This window comes from Chaetura pelagica, unplaced genomic scaffold, assembly GCF_000747805.2.
Source record: "Chaetura pelagica isolate M959 unplaced genomic scaffold, ChaPel_1.0 scaffold809, whole genome shotgun sequence".
Classification (NCBI taxonomy): Eukaryota; Metazoa; Chordata; class Aves; order Apodiformes; family Apodidae; genus Chaetura; species Chaetura pelagica.
Genome location: NW_009954423.1, coordinates 167,660 through 180,458, shown reverse-complemented (window position 1 = coordinate 180,458; position 12,799 = coordinate 167,660). Strand labels below are relative to the sequence as shown.

The 12,799-nt window shown below is 48.8% G+C and overlaps 1 protein-coding gene across 2 annotated transcripts in view; it reads left to right on the top strand.

The window, feature by feature from the left end:
• NDRG3 (NDRG family member 3) overlaps positions 1 to 12,799 on the top strand; it is a 31,127-nt gene that overhangs the window by 10,628 nt on the left and 7,700 nt on the right. For both annotated transcript variants that reach the window (XM_010004469.1, XM_010004468.1), the window contains 6 exons: positions 7,645 to 7,750; positions 8,429 to 8,549; positions 9,061 to 9,123; positions 9,445 to 9,505; positions 11,094 to 11,180; positions 11,744 to 11,800. In XM_010004469.1, coding sequence (XP_010002771.1) covers positions 7,645 to 7,750; positions 8,429 to 8,549; positions 9,061 to 9,123; positions 9,445 to 9,505; positions 11,094 to 11,180; positions 11,744 to 11,800 — 495 coding nt within the window. The remainder of the gene's footprint in view (positions 1 to 7,644; positions 7,751 to 8,428; positions 8,550 to 9,060; positions 9,124 to 9,444; positions 9,506 to 11,093; positions 11,181 to 11,743; positions 11,801 to 12,799) is intronic.

Genomic DNA, 12,799 nt, shown 5'->3' with positions numbered 1-12,799 from the left:
CTAATGTCAGTGAATAACTGAGATTCCCCTTAGACTGAAATCACAGGCCTAAATAAGAAATATATGTTGTATCTGATTGTGTGAGTGCCCAGGATGGTGATCAGAGTAGCTACAAGGCCGGAAAACAGAAGAAGGGGAGGAAGCTTCAGCTGCCCTATGTCAGTTTGACAAAGGTGGCTGTAGGGCATGACACCAACACTCCATTTTACCCACAAACTTCTATGGACCAACAAGTCAGGGAGCCCAAGGGATGAGTCAGAATTACTGACATGATGCTGAGAAGGACAGAGAAACATGTTCAAAATAGTGTCTTCAAAGAGCTGCTCTGTGATGGGAACCATAATGTTAATCTACTCCAGGTCAACATCCTTGGGGAAAAAAAACCAAAACAAAAACCAAATAATAAAAAACTTCACTGGTTTTGCACTCAGTGTTCAAAACAAGAACTGCATAGAAATGGAGAGGCTTATTGAAGATAAGCAGAGAGCAAATGCCCACCATCTATCACAGCAAACGTGTGAAATGGTGCAGGGAAGCCACCAGGAGGAAACAGAAGGACTTGGAGGTTATTGAAAACAAAAAAGCCTTTTCAAAAAGCTGGAAAAAATGGAAAAGGTTGTAAACTCTAGCAGGTTAAATATGTGAACAGAACAAAGCAGGCAAAGGGGGATTTGGAAAGATTACTTACAAAAGAGGAAAAAAATACTCATCCTGTTTCAAACCTACCAAAAATGGATCCTACCAGAGTTTGAAGAATACAAAGGCTGCTCAGGCTCTGAAGGAGGACTCAGGGAAGATCCATAGCAGGAAAGCCAGGTATATTTATTTCTGCTTGAAGGTTTGCTATGCAGCAGCTCACAGAGCTGTGCTCCCCACTCTGTGGGGAGTCAGCAGAGGCCTGGCCTTAAGCCATAGTGCCTACTACAGAGGCTGGAAAAAAGCTACAGAGATGCTTTTATATCAAGTTGTCAGGAGTGGATGTATCAACCCAGGGGTTTTAAATGGGTTTAAGGCTGAAATAATTGAGTTGTTAAGTGAGAGGTTGTGCTCCTCTGTCAAAACTGCCGTGGCGCCCAAGGCCTACAGTGCTTCATCTGTAACACAAGTTTTAAAACAGATCCCAGAGTTCTGGGAATTCATTGACCTGCTGTACCACACAGACTGATAAAACTGGCAAGGAGTATAGTGGATTAATTACATGGATAAACACTGGGAAAAGATCAAGTGGCTTTTGTAAAAGGAAGAAGTCCTGTTCTGCAGAGCTGTTGGAATTCTTTGAAGGAGTCAGTAACCATATACATGAAGGCAATTCAGCTGATTCAGCCTACCTAGATTTCCAAAAGATAAGACCCATTACCAAAAGGGGAACTAAGACATGTTTCTTAAGGGACTTGGGTGGCCATGGGGTCAGAGGAGAGATCTTTTCATGGATGAAATGTTGATTAATACAGAAAAAACCCAAGTGGTTGTTTTCACAGTTATTTGAGATCACTAGAGGAGCATGTTGGAGATCTGTGCTGCTTCCATCTATTCTGAAATAATCTGGCAAAATATAATGGAAGGTGCAATGACAAACTTGATCTCCCTTTGGGTAAACTCAAAGTGTGATGCATATTGAGGAAATTCATCCTTCAGGGGAATGTGAGAGGGTGAGCTTAGAGCTGATGATAACCCAGAGACAGGACGTTAACATTGCAGGAGATGAGTGGAAATGTCAACACGGGGCTCCTGGCTTTCAGCAAAGCAAATCAATTCTTGTTTATCAGGAACAGAGAACAAAGTAACCTCATTGTGCTACTGTGTAAATCCACAGCACGCCCACGGGTCTTTGACAGACTGCCAGCCTCCTTGTCTCAGAAAGGACAGAGCACAACCGGGCAGTTGGGGAGAACATCAGCACACTCAGAAAAAAGCTACTGTACCAGGACTGGCCAGATAGTCCAGAGCACCAGAAAGGACACAGGAAGGGGAATTGCAGCAAGCTGTGGGTGATGGAAATGGGATCAGTTGTTTTCCATCTTTCAAACCGAGGGCTGGGGGATCTCATGCAAAACCAGCAGATACAAGGTGGGGAACAAAGTGATTTTTCACCCCACAGGTTGTTAAGCTTTGGCTTTTCTGGTCACAGGGTGAGGCAGATGCCAGAGGCATAGGTAGCAGGGGGTGACTGCCCAGGGTTGAGAAAGACTGAGTGAAGACCACACCTCCAGTTCAGGAATTCTCTTCTGAACTACAGATGTAGGACATTGAGAGAATTAAAAGAAACCACAACAAGATGCAAGTGTCTGAGGAGAACAACTAGATGATTGCTCTGTTTTATTTTTCCACAAGCAAATACTCTTAAATTCAGCCTAGGAGGCTGTCTGGACCTTTGGTCTGGCCAGCTACAGCTGGTCTTCATACCTCCTAATTCTCCCTTATCATTGCTCTTCTCATCCATGCCTCAAGGCAGCTGCTGGCTGGTGCAGTGATGGTTCCCAGCCTCTGGAGCTGATCGACAGTCGCTGCCTGCACAGGACCCACGCTCTGCTGTGTGTGTCACCAGCCTGGTGCTACAGGCAGCCAGAGCCAGACTGCCTCTGCTCTTGAGCTCCCATTGACAGAAAGCTGCTTGCAGCTGCTCTTTATTTTTTACCTACTGTACAAATAAGGGCAGGAGACACAAATCTCTTCGGAGAAACCTCTGATGAAGTTTCCAGTCCCTGAGTGAAAATGAGATTTTATCAAACTTCTCAAAACACAGTTGCAGATCATCATCTTCTCCTGCATTCATCCCCTTTTTGTGCACACTGCACATTTGTCAAAATCTGGCTGTCTCCTGACCATATCTTTTCCACTTGCCTTCTTCTGTCACTGCTTCCCTGCAATATGGACCAGATCAGTGTTCAGACTGTAGCTGGAGCTGGGGAGCTGCAGATCCTTGAATCTCCAGTGAAGCTGCAGTGTGTCAGATGGCCTGATGGGAGGGCAGAAACAAAGCGTGCCAGGGGCTGAGAAGCAAAGACAAGTGTCTAGTATTCTCCAGCACTCCATTTCTGCATAAGCAATGGGCAAAGACTAGGAGAGAACACACAGAACCGTGGGTGGGCAGGGGTTATAGAGGCAGCAGGCAGAGGCAGGGCCACAGGGTGGTGCCAGGGAAGGCAGCTCAACAAGAAGGATGTGAAGAAAGCACCTTTGGCAAGGGCAGAGGGTGCAGCCTGTGAAGCTGCTCTTCCACTAAGTGCCCTGGTGCCCCCTGTGACTGAGTTATCCTGCTCCATGTTTGGAAGAGTAACAAGTCTTGTCATGAGGTAACTTTTTTTTTTTTTTTTTTTGCCAGTTCAAGGTAGCATTTACAACCGTAGATGGTTGTTGCCAACTTAAGCATGATACCTAAGCTCTGTCTGCCTCATGCTGCCCTTTGGCTTTGGTACATGGGAGAGCTGTTTTGGAGAGAAGCAGGTAACAGGGAAGTCAGGTGCTGTAACCGGGTGACATCTGGAAGTGCTTTTGTCCTTGGCAATCATTGGTCAAGATACAAGCCCTAAAGCTACAGGGCAAAGTTTCAGAGAGAACAAAAAGTTCACTGGAAAATTAGACATTGAAGTACCTGCAGGGAAGCGAGGGGTAAACCTCAGTCTTATCTCTTCAGGTAATCTTGAAAAGGAGATCAGCATTTTGTTGCAATGAGTAGCTAAAAAAGTGAGTGTAGAGACTCTTTATCTCAAGTGCAGTGTCTGCTCATGCTTTGTAGTGCTTGGGAAAAGCCTTTAAAAAGTAAAAGGCTTTAACCAGAGGAAGCAGAAGAAGGAAGCTCCTTCCAGGAGGAGGATTTCCACCTTACCTGGGAGCTAGCAAGACTAAAATGAAAGAACCTTAAGGTCTAGGGCTTTGTCACCATACAGGGCAGAGTAAGAAGGCTGCAGATTGAGCATTTTAAGTTTTCAGAAGCACTAGATGCTGAGATTTGTTAAAGATGGGATTCCTCAAGTTGGTTTGTTTGGTCTTCAGTGAACATTCTCTGTGTTTGAATCACTGATGTGACTGAAGGAGTAGCAAGGTGAGTACCCTTCAGATGAGGCAGGTGTCTGGTGGTGACATAAAAGCCTTTTCTCAACAAGCTTATTTCATTTCCCCAAATCACAGATTCCACAGTCTGCAAAGTGGGAGAGCGAGGATTGATTTTTAGCTCAAGGAAACTCTTTACTTCCCTGCTAGAGAGCTAAGACCCAAGCTCAGCTTCAGAAAAAAAAAAAAGCCCAGGTGTATCAGTGTGAAGCATGTTGTGGTGCTTGAACAAAAGCTCTGAAGATAGGTGGGTGTTCCTGGTTCCAAGACTTTCAGTGCCTTGTCTAGTTCTACCTGGTGGAAGTATGTGTGACCTTAGCAGCAAGTTTGAATATAATTCCAGAACAGACACTGTATTGCTGACTTCTTTTAATATCATCAGCTCTTTTGTTGATTTCTGTGCTTTTCCCACTGTTGGCTCAGTTTGGGTTTTGTGCTTCTGTTTGATAGTTGACCTTTTGCTGCTGCTTGTAAAACCCTTCCCAGTCCTCTGGAGAGGCAATTTCATGAGACATGAGTCAGTTAAACTGGCCTTGTGATCAGGGCAGAGTTATTTCTTCTTCCACCCCCTGCACACACCTTGACTCTGAGCCAGAATCAGCATTTGCCAGAGCTCTCTGTGAACTTCTTAACTCGTTGACCTGGCAGAATAAGAAGGGAGAAGGGGAGCTGGGTATTTTCCTACCAGGGCAGTGAGTTAAAGCTGTTTATGGAAGAGACCAACAAGTGCCGGTGTAGGCAGAGAGCCTACTTTTAATAGCAACTAGCCACTTGGGAAGATGATATGCCCAGGGAAGTGCAGCTGGGGGTTGCAAGCTCTGGTTGCTTTGGCACTTGCTGGGCTCTTCATGAGTTTGCTGCTCTTCTCCCGCTCAGCTGCGTGTGGTGCCACCGTCTCCCTCAGCCTCCACCAAAAGGTGCCCATTCTGCTAAGGGACTCACTAACACCTGCCAACTTGGAGTGTTCCTAAAATGAGGGCCATGGCCATGTCCCACTGAAGTACAAAACGGGGCTTGGTCCAGCCTGGCAGAGCAGCCCAGAGAGATGAGAAGATGGGTGAGGGCAGAGCCAGGCAGTTTCCCAGAGGCTCAGGAGATGGAGGATGTGCCCTGGGCTTCCCACTGCACCCTTGCTGCAAGGACAGGCTCACTTCACCCAGGGACCAATCATTCCCTGCCTGCACAGGATGCCTTGCCCCACAGTCTCCTCCTAAGGGAGCCAGGTGAGCATCAGGCTGGATAACCTCACCTGCCTTGCTCTCTTGCCTGCATCTAGTGCAGGCAGGACACTGCAGCTGTGGAGGTGCTCCAGCGGGGCACACCCAAGGGGAACAGACCTGTCATCCTCACATACCATGACATTGGCCTCAGCCGTAAGCTCTTGCATTCCCAGGACCCTGAAGAAGTGTTTGTGGTGTTTGCTTTTGAGTGTGTGGACCAGTGAGACTGGCCTCAAGCTGAGATGGGACAGGTCATTCTAGGGTAAAAAGTTGGGGGTCTGCAGGAGAGAGAGCATGTGGTGTGCCCCTCTCTGTTTCAACAGTCCTTGAAAGGTGGGACCATAGTGGAAAGGTGGGAATAGATCCAGCACCATGCTGCAGTGCTCTAGCTGACTTGTTGCACTCTGTGAAAGAGCTGCCATTAGGCATCTGTGCAGCACAGCAGCTGCCTGCAAGTAAAACTCATCCCCTTTCTGAGGACCAGGGCAGTCAGAGGTGTCTTTTTATCTTTCAAAGCTGAGCTGGAGAAAGCTTCAGGCTACCTCGGGTGATTTGGCTGTGACAGTTTGCTCTTGTGTCCATGCTTCTGGGAGAAGGAGGGAGGTTTTTGGGCCCTCGGAAAGAAGTACAGCTGGGGGGGGAGTAGGATCTTTCACTGCAAGAACTAAATCAGTCCAGCCCACAGCCACCCTTGGGAGTGCCCAGAAAGGAGGGGTGAGATGAATTTCTGATGTGCTGCAAACTGGGTATTCTAATTTGATCTAATAATGTTCAGGTTAATGGAAATTACTTTTTAAAAAAATAAATAAATCACATAATCTGTGTAAACTAGTAAAAAGTATTTTTGAAGTTGTGGGGCCCTGTCTTCAGGCTGAACCATGTGGCTATTCCCTAAGCAGATAGTGATTTAACATTTTTTTTAAAAGTGTTTTTTTTTATAGTGTCTGTAAGTCAGAACATGTATCTCCTTTGATTTCTATAGGTGAGAGAAAGGGCTTATGGATGACATGGAGTACCCAGCCACACTGCCATCTCCATAGCTTTTCCAAAGTCTATAGTCATCCCAGAGCAGTGTCTGTCTAAAGGTGTTTGCAGCTGTTTTAGTTGAACTCTGACAACTTTGTGGGCACTTCTGTGTTTGTCATTGTGAGCTTGTGGCTTCTGTTTCTGCACTGGACAAGGATTGAAGAGGTACTTGGAGGCCTCATGTTCCCCTTGCTCTGTTATGCAAGGCACAGTGCAAAAAGCCCTCAATATTTTGTATGGGAAAATGCCTTTTGCTGGCAAATAATCATGAAACAGGTCATGAAGCTGCTCCACTGATACCCAGCTGGAAACCAGCATAACCTCCCATGTCTGTGCCAGCAGCTGGAAGACCCTAAGGGTGTTTTACTGTCACATAACCAAAGCTGCCAGCAGGGACCAAAGGTGTTCAGTTAAGGCACAGTGCTCACCCTTCCCTGGGGTGACAGGGCAGGGCTTGTGGGCCAAGCTGCAGGGCACATTAATGCAACATTGTGGTCAGGAGCTGATGGTCCCTTGGCCAAATGGCTGAGATGGACATGCATTAGAAAGGCAGAACAGGAGAGCAGTTACATGTGGATCTGTACCTCTATTTTTAGTGCTGTTGAAAGGAAAAGCTGCCCCCAGCTCCTCTGTGGATGGGTGCAACCTCCCAGGCAGCCAGTGACTGATCTGCAGGGCTTGGGTCTTGGTGCTGTCCCAGCCATCTGCCTGCCCTGTGTTGTGGTTCCCAAACTTCTCTGGTGCACCAGTCCCAGGGGCTGCTGCAGCCTCTTGCACGTTACGGTGTCCCCTCACATCAGCTGGCCTACAGACAGGATGTTCCCAGGACTGTGGGATGGAGGCACACAGAAAAGAGACTTGTGGGCTGGTGGGTTGGAGGGAGAGGGATGCCAGCTGTGAGAATGGAGCAGTATTTGGATGCCATGAACCCCTGGTGACAGATGGACACATGCCACCCAGCCTCTGCTGTGGTGCAGTCATGGAATGAGGTCTTGGTCATGGGAAGACACAGTCCCAAACCTTTCACACATCTGTACAAAAGCAACCTGCTTTTGGCAGTGGTTGGAGGGAGATCTGATAGGGTTGCAGATTGCAAGAGCTGTACTGAGCCACCAGCTGTGGGCAGGGTGACAGTGCTGAAGTGTGGATGAGGCCCATCTGCTGGCCCTCAGGGTTCCTGTAGCGCAAGCAGCTCACATAGCACTGATGCTCCGAGCTGTACTGAGCCACCAGCTGTGGGCAGGGTCACAGTGCTGAAGTGTGGATGAGGCCCATGCTGCTGGCCCTCAGGGTTCCTGTAGTGCAAGCAGCTCACATAGCACTGATGATCCTTCTTCTCTCTCTGCAGGAACATGATATTGAGACTGCTTTTGGAGTGGTCCATGTCACCATGCGGGGCACACCCAAGGGGAACAGACCTGTCATCCTCACATACCATGACATTGGCCTCAACCGTAAGCTCTTGCATTCCCAGGACCCTGAAGAAGTGTTTGTGGTGTTTGCTTTTGAGTGTGTGGACCAGTGAGACTGGCCTCGAGCTGAGATGGGACAGGTCATTCCAGGGTAAAAAGTTGGGGGTCTGCAGGAGAGAGAGCATGTGGTGTGCCCCTCTCTGTTTCAACAGTCCTTGAAAGGTGGGACCATAGTGGAAAGGTGGGAATAGATCCAGCACCATGCTGCAGTGCTCTAGCTGACTTGTTGCACTCTGTGAAAGAGCTGCCATTAGGCATCTGTTCCCTGGACACTGAGCAGGGGAGCAAGTCCCTTTCCAAGGCTGCAGAAGCAGTGTGATGTTTGCAGCAGGCTCAGTTGCTCTCTCCACATATCTTCCCACCCAATGTCCTGCTGTGCTCACACAGGATCCCCTCAGGACATACTGTGAGTGCCCCAGTGCAAGTCCCTGTGCTGGCCATGTGGGTTGGGGTGTCCTTTGTCTCCCTGCCCTCCAGTCCTGGCAGTTCCGTGGTGAGGATTTGCTGCTGCACTGCCTTGGTGAGGCCCAGCAGTGTGCACCATCAGCATCCCCTGCCCTGCAGGCTCAGTGCTTTTGGGCTCAGGCAGCTGTGTTTGGAGAGTGGATTGTAATACAACTTCATGAAATGTCTCATTTCTTTCTGTTGTTGTTGTTGTAGACAAATCCTGTTTTAATGCGTTCTTTAACTTTGAAGACATGCAAGAGATCACTCAGCATTTTGCTGTGTGCCACGTGGATGCACCAGGCCAGCAGGAAGGAGCTCCTCCATTCCCATCTGGGTAAGAGCTCTGCAGAGACTCTTGTTGTTCCAGATGTGTTCTGGACAGAGGTAGCACCCAGATTAAGTGAACTGGGACTGCCAGGCTGAGTGTGGTGGGAGGCAGCTTTCAGGAGCAGAGGAAATGGAAAGATAAGGAGGCTTCCCAAGGGGCATTTGGGAAACTCTTCTGTTCCTGAGGATGGGTAAAGCCCTTGCTAGTGGTGAGTGGTGGTACCAGCTTTCTGGCTGGAGCATGAGCCCAGCACACTGTGGTCTAGCTGGTGTTTCTTGCTCTGTGTGCCCATCCTCCCACAGAACTCTGCCCAAACCACACAGCTCTGGGCTAGTCTTGCTCTGAGGGGTGGGATCCATGCAGCTGACTGGAATATGCAGTATCATTGGGAAAGTCATCACCTGTGCTCATGCCTGCCAGATGTTCCTTGTCTCTCCTACCTTGGGAGGAACTGGAAGGTAACCTCAGTTGAGCTGTCTTCGGACGTGCTTTGATTTCAGTCCCTCTTGGTTTTCAGGTACCAGTATCCCAGTATGGATGAACTGGCTGAAATGCTGCCTGCTGTTGTCACACACCTCAAGTAAGTCTCTGAAGGGAAACTGGGTGAGTCAGCTGGATACAGCCCTTCCAGCACCTGCCTCTGGGCTCACATCAGATATGCTCACTGGTTTGTCCCAAGAGGCCTGAGCATTTCCTGACCTGTGGAGCCCTGTCTGGTTCTTACGCTGGGAACATTGTCCAGCACGAGTCAAATTTATGGCTGCTGCATCATTGCTAGATTGTTTTGAAAATTAACCATAAGAGAGGAGCTGGATGCAGACAGAAGAAAGGCTTTGCATCTAGGGTGCTTCAGCTGTGAGCTTCAGTTAGCCTTGCTGATTGTGCAATGCCTGTATTTCAGCCTGAAATGCTTCATCGGGATTGGACTGGGAGCTGGTGCTTACATCCTCAGCAGGTGTGCAGTAAGTATCTCCCATTTCCTTGTGACTGACACGAGCTGTGGTCTTCACTGAGCAAGCAGTTTGTGGGGCACCAGCAAGGTAGCAGTAATTACAGTAGGCCAGCAGGGAGCCGTGAGAGAGCTGCCTCATGTCCAGATGGTTAAACTGGAGCAGCCAAGGCTCTCTGAAGCTATGCCAGACATGGAAAGATTGTAATGTGATGTCTTTGAGTCAGGAGAACCCATCCTGGCTGCTGGGAATATCCAGCCTCATGACTACACAAAGCCTGGCTGTATTACTGTATGCTGTTCCCAGTGTTTGTGACAACAAACAATTGATTCAGAGGTGTGCTGGGAACCAGTGCTGATGGGGAATGTGCTTTTTACTGGAAGGAAGTAGGTTTTGCATTGCACCCTTTGGCAAGAGGCTGTTAGCTTTATCTTGGTGCTTACTTCCACATTTCTCTGGTGGAGTGTTTATGAGCATGTGGAATCAGTGAACATAGTTTAGCAGCCCAGGAATTTGCCTGAGTCTTTCAGAGGTGGTGTTTAAAAGAAAAAGGAAATAAAACAGAAGTCTGGCATTCTCAGGTTTGCTTCAACTGGCTGGGGACAGAGAGTTCCCAATGATTAAAGCCACTTACTGCTTCTTAAAGCTACTTGCCATGCAGCTGCCCCTCCTACAGAACATTCCCTGCTTCTCATTTTCTCCACTCATGGCTGAGTCTGGGCAGTGTGAGGCACTGGTGTTTGCTCTGTTCCTTGTCTTTTATATCTGGTGTAGGTTTCAGGCTTGAAAACAAGCCTTTGGCCTCAGCCCAGTGAAGTGCCAGAAAGCCCCTGCTGCAGAGTTTCCTGCTCAGATAGAGTTGTTTCCTTCTGCTTAGCCCGTGTGCAGAACAGAGCTGAAGGGCTCCTGTCACACTTGCTGTGGAGTGAGCCTGGAGCTCCAAGTTCTCTCGTTGCCTTGGATTGCTGGGTTTGTGCTTGCAAGCATTTCTCCAAGTATTTTGTACCCGTACTCCCCACACCCCATGAGGTAAACTGGGGGTGCTGGGGCACCAGGCTGGAGCAGGGAAAGGGCTGGGTTCAGTGGGGTTCCTTGGTCATCCAGCAGGAGCTCCCAGGCCTCCACCCAGGCTGCAGGTACTTGCAGTGGCTCAGCAGCAGCTCCTGTGCCATTTCCAAAGTCTTGCCATTTTGCCACATCTCTGCTGGGAGACTGCTTTTCCTTCAGGAGTGGAAAGGAGGTGCTCCACAGGCACAGGAGTTTGTCCATGTCCTTCCTGGAGGTGCCAGATCAGAGCAGAGTCACTGCCTCTGATAGACAGGAGCCTGAGCAGGACCTGTGGCTGCACCAGGTGTGTGGGTCACCAGGAGACACCTGCTCAGGGTGCAGGTCTGTCTGAGCAGTCAGTGCCCTCAGTGCCAAATGAGTTGCAGGGTCTGGCTGGGACCCAGTTTGGGCCAGACTCTGAAAAGGCCCCTGGTTGCCCAGCACAGGAGCTCCCCACTTAGTCTTCATTTTACTCCATCTTCCTTTTGCAAAAAGCTTTCCAGTTTGTGGGCTGAATCATCCTTCTGAGTGTGCCTGTGCTCTCTCCCCACAGCTCAGCCACCCAGACCTGGTGGAGGGACTTGTTCTTATTAATGTCGACCCATGTGCAAAGGGCTGGATTGACTGGGCAGCATCCAAGGTGAGATTTGCTTTCCTCTGCACATCTCCTCTCCACAGTGCTTAATGAACAGCGTGTAGAGTAAGAAGAGGAAGGACAGAGTACAGGAATTTGTCAGCTTATGGCAAGAACTGTGCAATCTCATTTCTCTCCCTGCTGCATCCTCAGCCTGGGTGCAATGCAGCCTCCATCCCAGGAGCAGGGTGGGTGTGATCAAATGTGAGTGAGGAATCCTGGTAAACTGCTCAGAGATCAGTGGCTGCTGAGCACTCAACTTTCCTCTGATGCAGTACCCATTCTTGCAGGCTTCATTGGGCTGCGGTTGAATGGATCTTTTAATTATTCTTTCTTTCTGCCCACTTGTGGTTATTGAGGGTTCCAGGTTGCTGGAGAGCTGCATGTTGTGTGTGCAGAGGCTTCTTTGGAGCCTTGCACCCCCATCCCAACCTTCAGGTGTTTGTTTCCTATATTGCTTGAACAGTTTCTTTGTTATTTTCTTTACTCTGAGGAGCTGCTTTGAAGTTTGTAATGAAACTGCATTTCCCCATTGCTCTTCCTCCTCCTCACTCACTGTCATTCTTCAGTTTTCAGGCTGGACAACCAACATAGTGGATATTGTCTTGGCGCATCATTTTGGCCATGTAAGTACCCAGCAGGTGTTATTGTAGCCCTGCAACTGTACATGGAGCTCTAGCTTCTGTATGTACCTGCTCTGAAACAGCTCCAGCACATCATGTCAGGGTTGCCACAGGCAGTACTGGCACCTCCTCTGTATGGCAAGCTTGCACCAGGACTTGCACACTGCAGGGAGCACATGCATCCTCACACTTGCTATCTCCAGACTCCAAGTGTGTGAAGGAAGTGATGTCCCACACACTAGTGCTGGAGCTGCTGTCTCTGTGGTGCCCAGGCAACTGTCTGCAGAAGCAAGTGGCAGCTGGTTCTCTGTAGCCAGCAGGGGAGCATTTGGGCCTTGTATAGATCACAGGTGGACTGGGAGTTAACAGTGGGATACTCTGTGTGTCCAGATGTTGAACTGCTGCATTCTACTCTTTGTTTTCCTCTTCAGTTTCAGCAGAGGCAAACCAAATCCTGACAACTTTGGATATAGCAATGCCTTCTTTTTGGGATTTGCTGGCTCCCAGCCAGCAAGCTTAGTGGGCAGCTGAAAGGGTCTGGGCCTCCTGCACAGCATGGGTGACATACAGCAGGTCAGGCCTTGGCCTGAAGCCCTTCTACAACACCACACATCAGCACTGGCAGGAGTCACCTGGCTTCCCCATGCTTAGGGCACATGCTGTTCTGGCCCCATTTTCAAGGCCCTTCATTATATCTAGAGCTTCCTGGCACTCCCTTTTCTCTCTGTCTCTCTCTAGCTCTCACTGGAATGCAGTTCCTTTGTAGAACTGATTGTTGGGATTAAATTTTCCTTTTGCCCAGTCTTGGAGCTTACCTATAAAGCTTTGCTTCATTAACAACAAGGATAAATTGAAGCCCTTCCTAAAACTGAATGATTTATATCTATAGAAGCATTACTGAGGCTCAGGAGCTAACTTGTCCCAACTCAGGATACCTTTGTACTCCTGCAGCAGCATGTGCACTGCCATTTGGAAAAGTGTAGTCACCTACCAAAGTCTGGC